Consider the following 16350-nt stretch of genomic DNA (forward strand, 5'->3'; position numbering starts at 1 on the left):
GGCCGCGTTTCCTTCACCTCCAACTGAGCCAAACCAAAGTGAGCGGCTAGAATCCCAGAACCGCTGAAAACCAGAACAAACATCCTGCAGTTCAAAATCAGCCGCATGTTTCAGGCTGATCTATGTGTGTAGCTCTATCTGAGCGCTGATCTGTTCTGGTTTATGTTCTCAGTGCATAAATTCATAAACGCTGTGAGACGAGCAGGAAGCTTCAACACAGACACCGGACCGACACCGGACCGGACCGACAGCGGACCGGACCGACACCGGACCGGACCGACAGCGGACATCTAACTATTTATAGTTTAATAAGCTGTAAATAACAATAAAATGTCAACAAACTTTATTTGAGACAATTTATTTAGTGATACGACATCCTGGCCATTGCTTTGCTAGCAATAGCGTTGTAGCTTCTGCTAATGTAGGCGCTGTGTGCTAGCTGTTAGCGCTGTGCTAGGCTTTTATAACAGTTTCATTATGTAAACAGTTTTCTTTTTTTTCTGTATTCATCTTAAGACTTGTACCAAATTCATGGAGTGACGTTCTTGGTGCTAGCATAGCTAACTCGCTAACTATGTTGAGGCTTTGTTTACATCATGAGTTCGTTCCTGTTGTGGCTCCAACATGTCAGACTGCAGCCTGCTGCTGTTTGGGAAGAAAACGTTTCTGGGCCGTTAGATAATCGTATTCTGCTATGAAACTACAAAAATGGCCGAAGTTTCTACGACCTGTAAGGGAGGCGGGGCGGGAAGTGCATCAAAACGAGTTGCTCTCAGGTCAGGGGTCAAAGTGGAGCCTGAGGAGCTACAAAAACCAGCAATTCAGACCAAAACATTGAAGTTCAGCTTTAAATAGGCCACAATGGATGATTTATATGTAAAAGAAGAAATCAAAAGCAAGATGCTTTTCCTTAAAGGTTCTGGAACGGCCCGGTCCAACCTGCTGAGAAACAACCAGATGGTCCCAACAGGAGGAGCGTCCATCAGCCATCAGCAGCTTGTTTACGTCTACAAAATGGTTTTGGATTTTGGTGAAACTGCGACTTCAGATGTTTGTTAGCCGCGTTTGGATGAACAGCAGCTGAAGGATCAGAGAAAAATAAAGTTTCTGGTTAATTCAACATTTTTAACCCAAACAAAAGTTCAAGTTTAGAACTTTATGTTTTCAGAACAACTGAAGGGAGTTTTGAATCCAAACCCTGAAATGACTGCAGCTCAGAGTTTTTCCTTTTCACTTTTGGCTTTAATAATCTCATCGCCGTAGCAACATGATGCCATCAGGTGGTTAGAAACCAGGAAGGCCTAATCTGAGCCCAACGCACCAAATTACAGATTATTCAACTCACGTTCATCTGATCCTCCTGTTTCCCAGAATCCTCCTCTGCTATTGTGGAAAATAAAAGGAGTTACCGTGGCGACGTCACCACGGTGACGACACGATCCAGCACATTTATAAAAGCAAGGCAAGGACAATAATAGTAACAATAATAATAAAGGCAGGAGGAGGAATGCCAGCAGTGTGAGGTCCAGTCTGGGTTTAATGGTGGCACTGAGACAGCTGATGACCCCTGACCTCTGACCTCTGAGCTCCCCCAGGTCCAGGAGAGAAGCTACAAAACATGGTAGGCACTGTGAAGACTTTAACTATAAAAGTGAGTAAAAAGTCCCAGAACCGGTTTGATCTGAGGCAGAACCGTCTGGGCCGGTCCACTTCCTGTCTGAGCACCGGAACCGGTTCTGGATGTTTGGGTCGGCCGGTTCCGTCCCGTCTGACGGGCCGAAGCGCCACCTGTTTAAATAAATCTCCACAGCCGTCCCTGAACGTCCTCAGAGTCTGTGCCGTCCCGGGGTCAAAGGTCGCCGCTCTGTGGCTCGGGTCGGGCGTCCTGCGTGCGGCTGCGGCCCAGTCGGGGGAAACGGGACGAGGTTCTGGACCTGGGTGTCTTAGAGCCGCCTTCGTTCCCCTGGGGGGCGTCTCTGCAAGACGGAGACAGAGGAGGGACATGTTAGCTCCGACCAATGAAAACAGACTGTCAGTGATGTCATCGTCCCTCAGGCTGCTGATTGGCTGACTGGGGTCAAACAGGAAGTCCATTGTTCTGGACAGTAGAAAGGGCCGGCCGGCCTTTAAGTGATCCCCGTTGCCATGGTTACACATAGTTATCTCGCTGTTTTAACATTAGCTAGCATGCTGTTAGCATAACACAACTGAATTATAAAACTAGTTCTGCCGCCAAACGGACGTAACGAATTGGAAACATTTTAAAAACGAGTTAAAAGGTGATAAATGATGAGAAAATGTGAAATTAGAAAGAACATCAGTATTCATATTTATACTTTGCACAGAAAGTTCAATAACTTTGCCATATTTTGGTCCCGTTAGCAGCCAGTGTGACTTCACTTCCATTTCCAGTTTTCAAAGAGTTTCTGTTTTTACAGGAAAATCCCCTAAACTTCACATCTGAAAGTCACATGTGAAACCATGAAGCACATGAACATTAATGTGGAAAGCTAAAATAAAAGCTCTGACATGTGCAGCAGACGGGAGTAAATAATTTTATTAACTTCATTCTGAACAGAATAATTGTTTGTTTTTTCTGACCGACTGATAATCGATCAATAGTGTTAATTATTGTTCCACAAAACAGATTTGTTGTTTATGAAAACATTTATTACGATTGGATGTAAGAAATAAAATTCATGTTTTGTTCTATAATCAACAATCTTCATTAGTCCTGTCAAGTAGACGCTTCAGAACTGTTAACCGGTCCAGAACCAACCGGATCTGTGAAGCTTCTTTTGTGGTTTTTGTTAATTAAATGTAAATTTTTTTACATTAATTGTTTCTGTCATCAGAAGATTAAATCTGCTATCCGCCCATGCAGGAAGAAACCATTTTCAGTCCATCTCAGAGTTTATTAATAATAAATAAATCAGATCTGTGGGACCTGCAGCTTGTTCTGTTTCGTGAATCTCCTAAATGTGAAACTGATTTATTTAGATGATGGAAAGCAGCAGATGCATCCTGAAATAATCAAAGCTCAATATATTGGCTAATAATTTCAATCCAGAACAGTTTTCAGTATTTTCAGTTATTTAGACTTTAATGTTTAATAAAAGCTTCGTGTGAATCTGACGAGAGGAAGTGAATTATCTCCCCATCAGAGTCGGGTGGACTCAGATTAAAGCTCGTGTTTGTTCCATGACGGGCCGCGCTTTCCCATCACTCTCAGGGTCTCAGGGAAACTAATTTTGTCCAGCCGGTGACATCACTGGCCCGGTTGCCAGGGCAACCATCCTGAAAACACGCGGTTGGCTGATCCCCGAGGCTGATAGGGATGAGGGTGAGCGAGAGGCGCCGGTCAGACGGAGGAAATGATTCCATCCCAACCTGGCAACCCGAGGCGCAGAGCCGCTAACGCTAACGTTATGAGGGTGAGCGGCGCCAAAGCACGGCCAGCCAGACATCTGGGTCTGGGCCCGGTCCAGGGGGTTCGGTCCGCCTCGCTCAATTGGACTAAAATTAAAACTCTGCCGTCTGATTGGCTGAAGGTGGCGACATTTGGGCCAATGATCTGCCAGGAAGCAGAGTGAGAACGCAAAGAAACTCAGAGTTTAACTGACCACAGACACCATCAGCTGCTGCATTCAGGGTGTGTGTGTGTGTGTGTGTGTGTGTGTGTGTGTGTGCGTGTGTGTGTGTGTGTGTTGGGATGGAGAGGTTGCTCATTACAGTGAATTTGAATCATGTTCCTCTGGATCAGGAGCGGCTCTTCCTCCCCATCGGACCGGCACCAGGCTGGTTCTGTTAGACCCGGTCCAATCAGGTCCAAACATGGCTGCAGCGAGGCGCTACATCATCAGAACTGCTCCTAAACTGCAGAGCAGAACCTGCTAGCCGCCTGGTGTATTCAGCTCAAACTGGGAAATGTGTCGGATTAATTGAGTTTATGGGTTTTTCTCTGGCGCTCTGCGCGCGTCGGTTCCCCATTTGGACATTTTATTGATTTGTGCAGGATAATAACTTTCCCCAGCACTGTTGGAATATTAATAATGTGAATGCTGAGGAAGCTAATTAGAGTAAACAGCTACACAAATGCTCGCATAAATCAAAATGAGTGTCGAGGAGAAAAAAACCGAGCGGTAAACGGTCGGGTCTTAAGAAACTTTTCTTCACAAACATGAACTTATGGTTTCCTCACAGACCGAGACTGAAGTCTGGAGACGTTTGGTTTTCCTGAGGCGAAGGGGCGGATCAGTCAGGTGGAGCTGCATGCTAACTGTGATAGCATTTAGCACGAATGAGATGCTAACTGTGATAGCATTTAGCACGAATGAGATGCTAACTGTGATAGCATTTAGCACGAATGAGATGCTAACTGTGATAGCATTTAGCACGAATGAGATGCTATCTGTGATAGCATTTAGCACGAATAAGATGCTATCTGTGATAGCATTTAGCACGAATGAGATGCTAACTGTGATAGCATTTAGCACAAATGAGATGCTATCTGTGATAGCATTTAGCACGAATGAGATGCTAAATGTGATAGCATTTAGCACAAATGAGATGCTATCTGTGATAGCATTTAGCACGAATAAGATGCTATCTGTGATAGCATTTAGCACGAATAAGATGCTATCTGTGATAGCATTTAGCACGAATAAGATGCTATCTGAAACTTTATTCTTAGAGTCGCTGAGATCAGAGTGTAAAACAGGTCGTCCACTGGAATGGACATGAAATATTTCTGGGTTTAAACCAAAAAAATTATTTTATAATTTGAATTTGAGTTTTATTGGTTGATACTTTAGACGAAAAGCAGAATAACAACAGAAGGAAAACTTTTATTTGTTCATTTTTCTGAAGTTTGTCAAAGTTTGATCTGTAAAAGCATAAACAGTTAATCAGCAGCGCTATTGTTTATTAATTTACTAATTAAATCATTAATTAGTTGCACACAGGAAGTCTGTCTGTCTGTAACTTCTACTGTCCTTTACTCCTTCACTGCCTCCTATTAAACATAAATAATGAGCATCTATAATTGCTTTATGAGATTACAGCCAACTGAACCTGGCCTAGTCAAAGTCTTGCGCCCTCGTTGTTGCATTTAGGAGTGGATGGTAATTGAACCTGCAACCCTCACTCTCCCCTGGAGCTTTGATGATTCAGATTTTAAATTAAATAATCCTGGGTAACCAATAATTTATGCTCTGAAAGCAAACACTGACATCCATCTGAGAGCTTTAATTATGAACCACTTTGTGTCAAATTTGACCCGAGTGAACCATCTGAGCACTCATCCTATCTCTGCTGACAGCAGGTCACGCTGCAAGGCGCCGCTTCATTTATCTTCTCTCTTCAGCTCCACAGAAATGACTAATTATGAGCATTATGCAGCGCGTCGCATTATCATTACTAAGGAACAACACCAAACCTCTGCTTAACTTCTCCTCTTCTTGTTTGGTGTCTGGGAATAACCCTCCACACAGCTCAATGTGTTGCCATGGTTACCACAGCGCTGTGTCCAGTTCCTCATTCATAGTTCCTAGAATGAACTTAATGAGCTGCTTCTAAAATCACAGATCTACAAACTCATTGTACCGCGTTGTTGGTGCGAGTCGAGTTTTCATGACAAAAAAACTTACAGCTGACCGCAGACTGAGGCTCATAATTATTCATACCACCTGCAGGTTCACAGGTGAAACAGTTTTCATTCAACTAATACGTTTATGTTGGGCAGGAAGCGATTAGCATTAGCATTAGCTAAATACCATGTTGATATAGCACATTAGCATTAGCTTCAGCTAAATACCATGTTGATATAGCGCATTAGCTTCAGCTAAATACCATGTTGATATAGCGCTTTAGTGTTAGCTTCAGCTAAATACCATGTTGATATAGCGCATTAGCATTAGCTTCAGCTAAATACCATGTTGATATAGCGCATTAGCTTCAGCTAAATACCATGTTGATATAGCGCATTAGCTTCAGCTAAATACCATGTTGATATAGCGCTTTAGTGTTAGCTTCAGCTAAATACCATGTTGATATAGCGCTTTAGTGTTAGCTTCAGCTAAATACCATGTTGATATAGCGCATTAGCTTCAGCTAAATACCATGTTGATATAGCGCATTAGCTTCAGCTAAATACCATGTTGATATAGCGCATTAGCTTCAGCTAAATACCATGTTGATATAGCGCTTTAGTGTTAGCTTCAGCTAAATACCATGTTGATATAGCGCTTTAGTGTTAGCTTCAGCTAAATACCATGTTGATATACCGCTTTAGTGTTAGCTTCAGCTAAATACCATGTTGATATAGCGCATTAGCTTCAGCTAAATACCATGTTGATATAGCGCATTAGCTTCAGCTAAATACCATGTTGATATAGCGCATTAGCTTCAGCTAAATACCATGTTGATATAGCGCATTAGCTTCAGCTAAATACCATGTTGATATAGCGCTTTAGTGTTAGCAGAGTGAATGTATGTGTGTTTCTACTGAAGTAGAGATTTATTTCTGCAATGCTTCTAAATGTTTTATAAAAGGTTAAATGATTTTTGATGTTTTTTTTATTTTTTATGAAAAACTAATAAAAACAACCCTGATCCTTATTTTTATGGCTTTATTATTTAGTGATTCTCCTCATTTCTCCTCATTTCTTACCAGAAACAAACAGCTTGTTGGAGTGAAAATGATTTAAAATCCAAATGTTTTAGCTGTGTAAATTATTTATCTGTTTATTAAAGGTTTTGTGGCTCCAGTGGCTTTTATTTGCTCTATTTAATGAAAATGTTTCTGTACTGACAGAGATTTAAATTTATGTCCTGGCATCAGAGCATCTGGATCAGTTATGAAGCTTCTGTAGCGTTAGCAGCAAACCGGCGCCGTATGATGGCGGGCGGCACGCGGGGCGTTTGGCAGGCGGCCTCAGAGCGCTAACGCCCCGCCGGCGCGCCGCTGCATTCAGCCGGCGTCTCCAGGGAGGAAGTGACATTCAGGGCAGACGGGTGGCACATCACGTCCGCCGACTGATCGCTAAGTGGAAACAGATGTGGAATATGGACAGAAAATGACAGAAGGTTTGGATCGCTCGGTAGGTGGGCGGCCGAAGCTGCAGACACTTTGCTACATGAGAGTGACTGAGAAACGAGAAACTTTTATTATTTATGTGTGGAAAAACTCTGCAGTTTGTCTGGAGGAGGTTTGACATTAATCCTGTGTGTAAGAGGGGAGCAGCTGGGACAGCTGAGTCTTTGTGAATGTATGCTAGATTAAACTGGATAATAAAGCTACGCTAAACTGACAGCCAGTCATTTCTCTTTATCTTTACAGCATTACTGCTTTACCGATTCGGTTTTTTCTCCGTTAAATCTTGAATGTTTCAGATCATCAAACATTTTAATCTTAGGGAAAGAACCTGAGTTTCTAATGTTGATTTGTTTGATGAGGGAGCAGCAGTTGATACCGAGCCTTTAGCATCTCCAACCTGCTCTGCCTTCATTTGACTCAAACATTGGGGCGTCTTAAAGGGCCGGTATTCTGTGTTTTCCAGGCAAACGGAGCCATTTTATAGAACAATCAAGCAATTATGTTACCTTCTGTTGTTATAAAATGCTACATATATCAAATATGACTGAAAAGAAATTCACTTCCTGATTTAACACCTTGAAATTGGCCCTCTGTCTCTTTAAATCTCCTGCTGTTTTTGAAGCTCCGCCTCCAAGAAGTCGTCCCAAAATGGCTCCTCTATGAACCCTTTAACATTTTTACCAGTGTTGCTCTGAGCAGCAGCTCCAATAAAGAGCTCAGCAACTGTTTGCTAATTGATGGTGGCTAGGCTGAAGGAGTTGATTGGGGGAGGAGCTAAACCTCAGGGGCGGAGCTAGGTCCACCCAGATTTCTCAAACATGAAAGAATCAAAGCAAAACTGCAGGTTTGATTTTATAACATGATAGAAAGATTCAAAACGTAGATTTTACGTAAAACTGCCCCTTTAATGAAGGACCTGTTAAAGGCCACCACAGACATTCATGGCGGCGGCAGCAAGTGACTAAGGCCCTGTTTCCACGACAACCATTTCTGGTGAAAATGGAAGAGTTTTGTTGGGTTTGTTCTGTACATTTACATGAAACCACCAAATGTTTCCTCTGAAACGGCACAGATTGAAATCGGGTTCCGGAGTCCAGTGGTTCTGAAACGTACCGGTACCATTGTCTTGTAAACCGAATAAATGGATCTTTTCTGTCAGGGAATCTCTAGCTAATGCACAGCATGATGCAAAACAGCTGCTTCCTACAATCCACAGAAGAAGAAGAAACTACTGATAATGCTGGTGTTACTACAGGTCGTGTTCCCCCATCAGGTCCCGTTCCCTCAGCGTCTCGTCATCGCTCCACATCACCAAGGTGGCAAAAAACACGCCTGCTTGTTCAGCTCTTATCTAGAGAACTACAGACACCGTGAAAACTCAAACAACGGGTTTCAGCAAAGTTATCCCACTTTTTTACAAACTCAGCATTAATCAGACACACACAGTGTGTGTTTCCTCCAGTATCTGGGGGAACGGGATCTGATGGGGGAACACAAACCAACATGCCTTCTAGTAGAACTTTTTTTTAAAAACACATGCACACTTAGTTTCAAAGAACCTAGCACCAACTAGTGGTGTGGTGAGAGCATTACACCTTTTCAATTTGTACCGTTACTGTGTAAACAAAGATAAACAAAGATGTCTTCATGTAAATGTAATAACAGAAACGGAACAAAAATTTAATTTTTGTTGTATCATTGTTATGTAAACAGGGCCTAACATGGCGGCGCTGCCTGTGACCATCGTGGCGGCGCTGCCTGTGACCATCGTGGCGGCCGCTGCCTGTGACCATCGTGGCGGCCGCTGCCTGTGACCATCGTGGCGGCGTGTTGCTACTTACTGGCAGAACGGCAGCAGAGCCAGCAGCGTCTCTTTGGTGGGGCGGGCGGTGAACTCTGGCAGCGCCTGGATCAGCTTGTTCATCACGGTGCGCAGGTAGCCCTGCAGCTGCTTCCGCCGCTCCTCCACGAACTTGGCATCCTGCAGGAAGAGACGATGAGAGGAGGAAGGAAGCTTCAACACCTGCAGAGTAAGATCCACAAACTACAGCAAATGACCATGACTCTACCAACAGTCCCGTTTGTCCCACTGCAAAACATGAACAATATTTGGTTTATTTAGCCTCACAGAGAGGAAGACATGTCACATTTCATCATTTATAAGTTTATGTCACAGTTCCAAACTAAATGTTTAATCAAAAGCTAATTATTTAGCTCCAAATTAAAAAATAATTTCCCAAACTGAACATTTAATTTCCAAACAAATAAATAATTGAACCAAAATATTAAGCTCAAACTAAACATTTAGCTACCAAGCTAATTATTTAGTTAGCAAGCTAGGCTGTTTACTAAATATTTATTTTTCAATCTAAATATAACTAAATATTTAGTTAGTTAGCTAAAGTCCTAGCTAAAGAGTGAATCAAACGCGTCACTTGACTGAAGTGATTTAGCCAGCAGGAAGTTTTATGTACAGGTCTGTGAGAGATGGCTTTTATTTTGGTAGTCTACTTCCACTTATCACTAAACAAATTAGCATATTAGCTAAATATTTAGTCAGCAAGCTAAATAATTACACTGGAAAATAAATATTTACTTTGGAAATAAGTATTTAGTTAAACTAAATATTTAATTTGGAGCTAAATATTTAATTTGAAACTATGGGATTTATAAATTAACAAGAACAAAAACCCCATGTTTCTTTGTCAGACTAAATAAACTGAATTATTGCTGCTAGTTTTCGTTGCCCATGCTGCAGAGACCCCCTGCTGAGAGCCTGTTCCTCTGAGCCACATGGCCAGTTAGCCTGGCTAATCAGCGTCCAGCACGGCTCAAACAAAGCCTGGGCAACCCTCCACGTTGCTGCTGGGAGCGCGGCGTTGGCACGCAGCAATGCAGCGCGGCAACACGGTGCAGCAACACGGCGCAGCCAACAACCTGTTTTAAAAACACTGCTCTGCTTCTGGTCCCTCAGCAGGTCAATTCGATCAGTTCTGCCCGAAACACAGCCGAGCTGCTCACATTATTCTGAACTGCAACAAATAATGAGGCTGAAGGAGAGAAAACGAAACAAAACAAACACTGAAGGTCAGAATTATTTATTAATAAACCATTTAAAGGAGAGGAGAGAAAAACTGCAGCTGAAAAATTCATCGACTTCCACCTGATCGGCCTGAAACCGTTTCATCCGCATTGTTCAGGCTGAATGTTTTCAACCTGGAACTGGTACCAACACGACCCGGTTCACCTTCTGGAGCAACTTTAACTGGTTCTGCCCCAGTTCGACCCGACCAGAACCGACTCCACTAGCAGATCCAGCGCAGCTCTTCCTGCTTGGCAAAAGCTGAACTGTGCGGAGCGCAAGTGATTCAGCTGACAGCAGAACGCGCTCGCTGATCGGTCCGCGATGAAGAATGAAAAACGAAAGATGTAAAGGGAATAAGAGAGAGAAAAGAAGAGAAAGAAAAAAGACAGAAAGACTGAATAAGCAAAATAAAAAAGACAAATAGTGAAAGAAAAAAAGAAGAAAGAAAAAACAGAGATGAGGAAAGATGGAAAGAAAGACAGAAGCAAAGAAAAGCGAAAAGGAGAAAGAAATATGAATAGAAAGGCTGGAAGAAATAAAGAGACAAAGACAGAAAGAATGAAACCAGAAACATTTGGATCATGAAATGGGGAATTTTTCTTTTAACAATTGTCCTGACCTGGAAAACCCTTAAATTCCAGGTTTTTCCAGGAGGTGGCGGAACGCCTGGGTCTGTGGGAATCACTGCGTCCAAACAAAGCCGTGAAACGACGGGAACTTCTGCCACAGAGAGTCGCTAAACGCCTCTCCAACATGGCCGCCCCTCCTGGGCAGCAGCAGCGAAGCCAGAGGAAACTCCAAACGTTAAATTAGGAAAAATGGGCTCAGAGTTTGGCAGCTGGTCTGAGTGGAGCAGAAGAGCCGCCGTGCAGAGGAGAGCTGCATGCTGGGCCAGCAGGACGGGCAGGAGGGGAAAATGGCCGCCTTCACGCTGCGTCAACACAATGAGAGACGCTTTCACACTGCAGCAGTAATGAGACTAATGAAAGTTGTGACAGATTCCTCCTGGAGACGCAGACGAGGCCAGGTGTTTGACACAGAGGGAAATATTATGACAGCTGAATATTTCCTCCCACACTTTGGGATCAGAAGATGTTTCCTCGTTGCTGCTTTAACCATCAGCAACTTCTGAGGAGTCGGATACACAACAACTACTCCCATCCAGCAACTTTCACATGTTTCCCTTCTCCACCACGAGAGTCAAACGGCCAAATTTCCCCCTCAACTCTGCAGAAACCCAAAATAAACCTTCTGATGGTCCGGTCGACCCGGTTCTACTGGAACCAGAACTCCATCATCTGCTCCACCTCCTGCTGCTGTGGTTCTCTGAGTCAAACCAACCTGTTCCCCTCCTGGCCTGTGGGGGCGCTGCACCAAGAACCACTGAAGGAAACGACACAAAAACCTCTGAAGACACTGAGAGCAACTTCCTTCTTCACCAGATGGAAACAAGATGGAGGATTTTAGTGTTGGAGGATTTCTCTTTAGTCTTTGGCTGAAGACCAGGAGCCATTTCTGATGCTAGCGCTAGGCTAGCACGTTAGCTTTGGTTGTATTTACCCATAATGCCCTGCGCTGTAGTCCACCTCCTGCTTATGGAGCGGACTCTCGTCCGCTTGATGTTCACATTCAAACTGAACCAGAGTTTACTTCAACTGAACCCAGACCGAGGTTTGGAGGACCAGAGGTCAGAGGTCGATTAGCGTTCACAACTGACCGGATTTTAGAGGAAAACGGACTGGAGTCAGGTTAAAGCGGGCAGGACTGGACTGGGCTGGTGCGAATGCGTCCAAAGTACCAGATTTGTTTCTCTGAGTTCGGACCCGTCTGGAGAGCAGACCAGTGGAAATAAAGAGCTGCAGAGTCTGGCTCTGCTGTTAGCTTCGTTTCTGTTAGCCTTGCTTTCATCAATTACAAATAGACTCTTTGAGAATATAAAAGTGACTTTGATACACATGCACACCCAAACACACCCACACACACACACACACACACACAAGCGGCTTTTATATTTTATTTCCAGCTAATGATGAAGAAATGTTAATGCTGGGATTGCATTCTGGCTCTGATATTTGACTGCGAGACCTTCAAAGGCTTTTTTAACGGCGCCATGAATATCTGCTCAGCTGCACTTCGCTCTGCTGAGGATGAAACACACCAGCTGTCAGTGGTGATCAGGTAGCAGGGGAAATGAGCGCGCACACACACACCCTGCTAACCGTATTACATGCCAAGGACTTTCAGTTTCATGCCTGTTAACATGCGCTCCCATGCAGAGACGCTTTCTGAAGCAGACTGACAGCTCAGTGAGGAGCAGCTGCAGCGGCGCTGTGATGGAGGGAAACTTCTGCTTCTCTGCTACCTGAACAGCAGCTTGCTGCTCACAGACGCCCGTCACATTCATCAGTTCGATGCAGAACATGATGGCAGAGCAAGAGGTTGTTAGCATGAGGTTGTTAGCATGAGGTTGTGGACTTTTTTGAGGTTTTGATGCTGGTCTGGAATTACAAGCACCACTTCAGCCAAAGTTTTGAGAACGGGGAACGTTTCTCCCGCTGAAGCACCTAAACAAGGCGTTTCCTGATCAGCCTTCCCACAGCAGAGGTTTAGCTGCAAAGCCGCCATATTAACTCTTCGCTGCGGCGTCCTCACGCATCGCCAGATCATTCAGTCGTTTCCATTTCAGAGACGAAGCTGCAAAGGGAATCTTGGTTTCTTATTTAGTGACCTGAACTCTGGGTTAAAAAGTGGTGAGGGGTGTGAAAAGTAATTATCAAAACTAAAGAGCGCCTTCAGATTTTTCTGTCTGTGTTTTTTTTAAAAATGGTCAAAGATGGAAAATCTTTAACGCGACCTCTGACCCGGAGAGCAGATATCAATACAAATGTTTTTGGAAATCTTTGTTCATTTTTCCCACATGCTGCCTGAGATCCGCTGGCAGATCAAACAGGATCATCATGAGTCCGTCTGAAGAGGAAAAGGGCTGACTCCAGGCGGGTCACAGAGCTGGGTGACCTCTGACCTTTGAAGCTGTGCAGTCTGTGCATCAGCACTGCAGCCTCTGTCTCTCACGTTCTGCTTTGTGTCATTTCAGTCCTGCTAATGAGTTTCTCTGCATCTGCTGATGCTTCAGGCAAGACCGGCCAGCTGCTGATGCATCACACACACACACACACACCCCGACACACACACACACACAGCTCCTAACCAGCTGATTGTTCGGCCTGTTGAATCGCACCATACTGCAGCTCTCATCAACTTTATACCAAGCATTTGATTTTATTCGTTGCCGCAGTTGTTCCTCCTCTCGCCATCATGGCCGTCGAGTTTTGGGCTCCAGTGTAAAATCTTTCTCTGCAGCTTTGATCGCAGGTCTGATATCTACGGCGCATTACAGGGTCACTGTCAACAGAACATATGAAGGAATACGTTTTCCTGTGGTTTGGTCCAGTGCTTCAGAAGAACATCAAACCAAACTGCAGTTAGAATAAAATAAGGCTACAATGAATCAAACAGCAAAAACTGCATCAAGAAGAAAACGCTAGCTCCACAAACGTTAGTCCTCCAGGCCTCTAGGGGGAGACAGAGTAACAACGTTAGCTACCAACTCTAGCGGTTGGTAGCTAACGTTGTTACAGAATCTGCTGTTCTGTAATATTGTACATGAAGTATTTTCCTTCTTCCTCCAACTTTCTACTGGACATCCCGTCTTTACTGACGGCCAGCAGATCGACTCCCCCTGCTGGCCTGGAGGACTAATGTTTTATGGAGCCAGTTTACAGTGTTTTAAACTTGCTGCTGTTTTGTGTGTTTTCAGGTTTGTGTGTTTACATCTGTCGTACACTGTAGATCAGGGGTGTCCAAAGTGTGGCCCAGGGCCAATGGTGGCCCCTTTTAATAATTCTGTGAGGCCCCAGACTGCAGTTCAAGAATTACAAATTTGGCCCTCTCCTGGGAACTTTTTAGAGTTTCACATTTAATTCTTCCTTCATGGAAAGTGTTAGGCACAAAGTATTTTTATTTTACTAGCCATGTTTTCTTTTAATTTTGGTTACTTTAACGTTTTTGAACAAAGTTCTCATTTTTGTTGTTTGGGAATAAAAATATTTTTTGTGCCAAAATAAACTGAATTACCCAAAATGTTTGTTTCACTAAAATATTTTGTTTAATTTATTGATGAGCATAAAAAAAATCACAAAATTATTTTGAGTTTCTAAAAACAAAATGGCCCCTGAGTTTATCTGGTCCCAGAGCTGATATGAAATATGTACGGATATAAAATCATATCTTTTAAATGTAACGGAGCTGCTTAGAGCTGGACATGTTTGTGTTTATGGTTTATGAGTCATGAGGTCGTTTGGAGGTCATCTGGACAGACAGGAAGCAGAGACCTGGTGGGAACATCATCAGCAAACTGAGTCACTGCTGCTGCTTCACAGATTAAATGAATATGTTGAAGCAGGGAAGTGGTTACATAACCACCATGGTAGGTCAACATGCACGTGGATTTACTAATTTTAGGATTTTAATTAATTTGCTGGTGAATTAATGGCTGTAACAGAGCATCCATGAGCTTTTAATAAGACAGCTTTAACTTGTTATGAACTAACAGTCTAAAGGAAAAGTCGAGTTCTGCTTTCATTTTGTTAGAAGTTTAACAGCAGCTCACCTGGAGGAGGAAAGGTGTAAAAACCAACAAAGAGAAGAAAACACAGACTGGATGGAAATAATGGAGACAAAACACACACACACACACACTATAAGCCAGGGGTGGGAATATTTTACCAACTCACGATTCGATTCAAACTGATTCTTAATTTCTGCTTCAGTTGATCTGTGATCAAAGGATCCTCATGGTAGATTATAAGGATCTGTCAGACTGGAGCAGATCTGAACGACACATGGAGACATTAAAGTGTTTTAAATATTAATCCATGCTTAAAGTAAATTCCTATCTGGATCCTCCATTTTGTTTTAACAAAGCGTCACAGACAGAGAGCGCCACCTTTCTGCAGAGAGCGTTTAAATTTCCACCCAGGAGTTTTAATCCATCTGACAGTGTTTGGAGTTATTCAGTGAAAAATCGTAAAAAAATATTCAAAATTTAACATCATGTCTGATAAACGTTTCTTAAAAATATTTATGTCGCCTGCAGATACAGAAAGAAGATAGTGAAAACAAAATATCAACGTTTCTTCACAAGCTCCGCCCACAACTTTCCAACCAATCACAGCCCGGCTCTCAGACCGGACCGTCTGACCAATCACAGCTCACCTCTCAGAGTTCTGTACCGGAGGGAACTGCGTAGCTTGGCTCCGCTGTAGCTTCACTAGCTCCGTGGATTAGCGGTGTTCCTGTAGTTCTCCGTCTTCATTTTGTGAACTTTGAACTCGGTGAATCTCGTGTCCAGCTCAGTTTTCTTCCCAGGAATTCAGGTAAAAACCAAAAAGAGTCCAAATATTTTCCTTCAACGAAAAAGAGCCGCTTGAATTTCTTTCACTTCCTCCATTTCTTTCTGCCACACGTACGTTTCAGTACCGTCACCATGGCAACGCCAAAACTCCCGCTTAGTTACAAGATGGAAGCCGACGGAGAGGCAGTTTGTTTCATTTTTTAAAAATGAATATTAGGATGTTATAATGATTCTGAATCAATCTTTTGGCACACTGCTGGTAAAAACAATCCATTCTGTAGAAAAGCAACCTGAGGAGCAAACAGAGATCAAACTGCTGCTTTATGTTCAGTTTTCCATGAAGCACCAGTGTGTGTGTGTGTGTTTGTGTGTGTGTTTTACTGAGCACACACACACACACACAGTGGGCACAGAGACACACCCAGACTTCACTAATCTGCCTCTTAAATCTCAGGAAGCTTTAAATCTTTATCCAGCTGCTTCCTGTTTCTCTCAGTCTGGTCTCAAATCTTTCCCTTCTGGTTTTGGTGATGAAGATGCTTTTTTTTAAACCGGTTCAGTTTTTTGGTTTCCTTCACAATCATCTCACAGCTGAACCCAACAGAACCTGAACTTTACCGGAACTCTGGCCACTTTATTAGGTACACCTACTGGGCATTGAGCTGGAAACTTGATTTATTTGTAATGGATGTTGAATCATAATTAAATGCTTTGGCCCAGATTGCCATGGCAGCATCCAGACAAACAGTGAGACCT

The 16350-nt window shown here is 43.3% G+C and overlaps 1 protein-coding gene and 1 long non-coding RNA gene across 3 annotated transcripts in view; both read right to left on the bottom strand.

Annotated features, from left to right (window-relative positions):
* Positions 1–328: 328 nt before the first annotated feature.
* snx29 (sorting nexin 29) overlaps positions 329–16350 on the bottom strand; it is a 106363-nt gene continuing 90341 nt past the window's right edge. For both annotated transcript variants that reach the window (XM_032574364.1, XM_032574365.1), the window contains exons 20-21: positions 8938–9077; positions 329–1976 (exon numbers count right to left, since the gene is read on the bottom strand). In XM_032574364.1, coding sequence (XP_032430255.1) covers positions 1850–1976; positions 8938–9077 — 267 coding nt within the window. In that variant the 3' untranslated portion in view covers positions 329–1849. The remainder of the gene's footprint in view (positions 1977–8937; positions 9078–16350) is intronic.
* On the bottom strand, positions 12539–16347 carry LOC116727151 (uncharacterized). Its single transcript, XR_004340763.1, has 2 exons — positions 15456–16347; positions 12539–15419 (listed from the first exon to the last, which is right to left on the bottom strand). It is a non-coding gene; the product is annotated as an uncharacterized LOC116727151 (long non-coding RNA).

The sequence above is a fragment of the Xiphophorus hellerii genome, chromosome 10, assembly GCF_003331165.1.
Source record: "Xiphophorus hellerii strain 12219 chromosome 10, Xiphophorus_hellerii-4.1, whole genome shotgun sequence".
Classification (NCBI taxonomy): domain Eukaryota; kingdom Metazoa; phylum Chordata; class Actinopteri; order Cyprinodontiformes; family Poeciliidae; genus Xiphophorus; species Xiphophorus hellerii.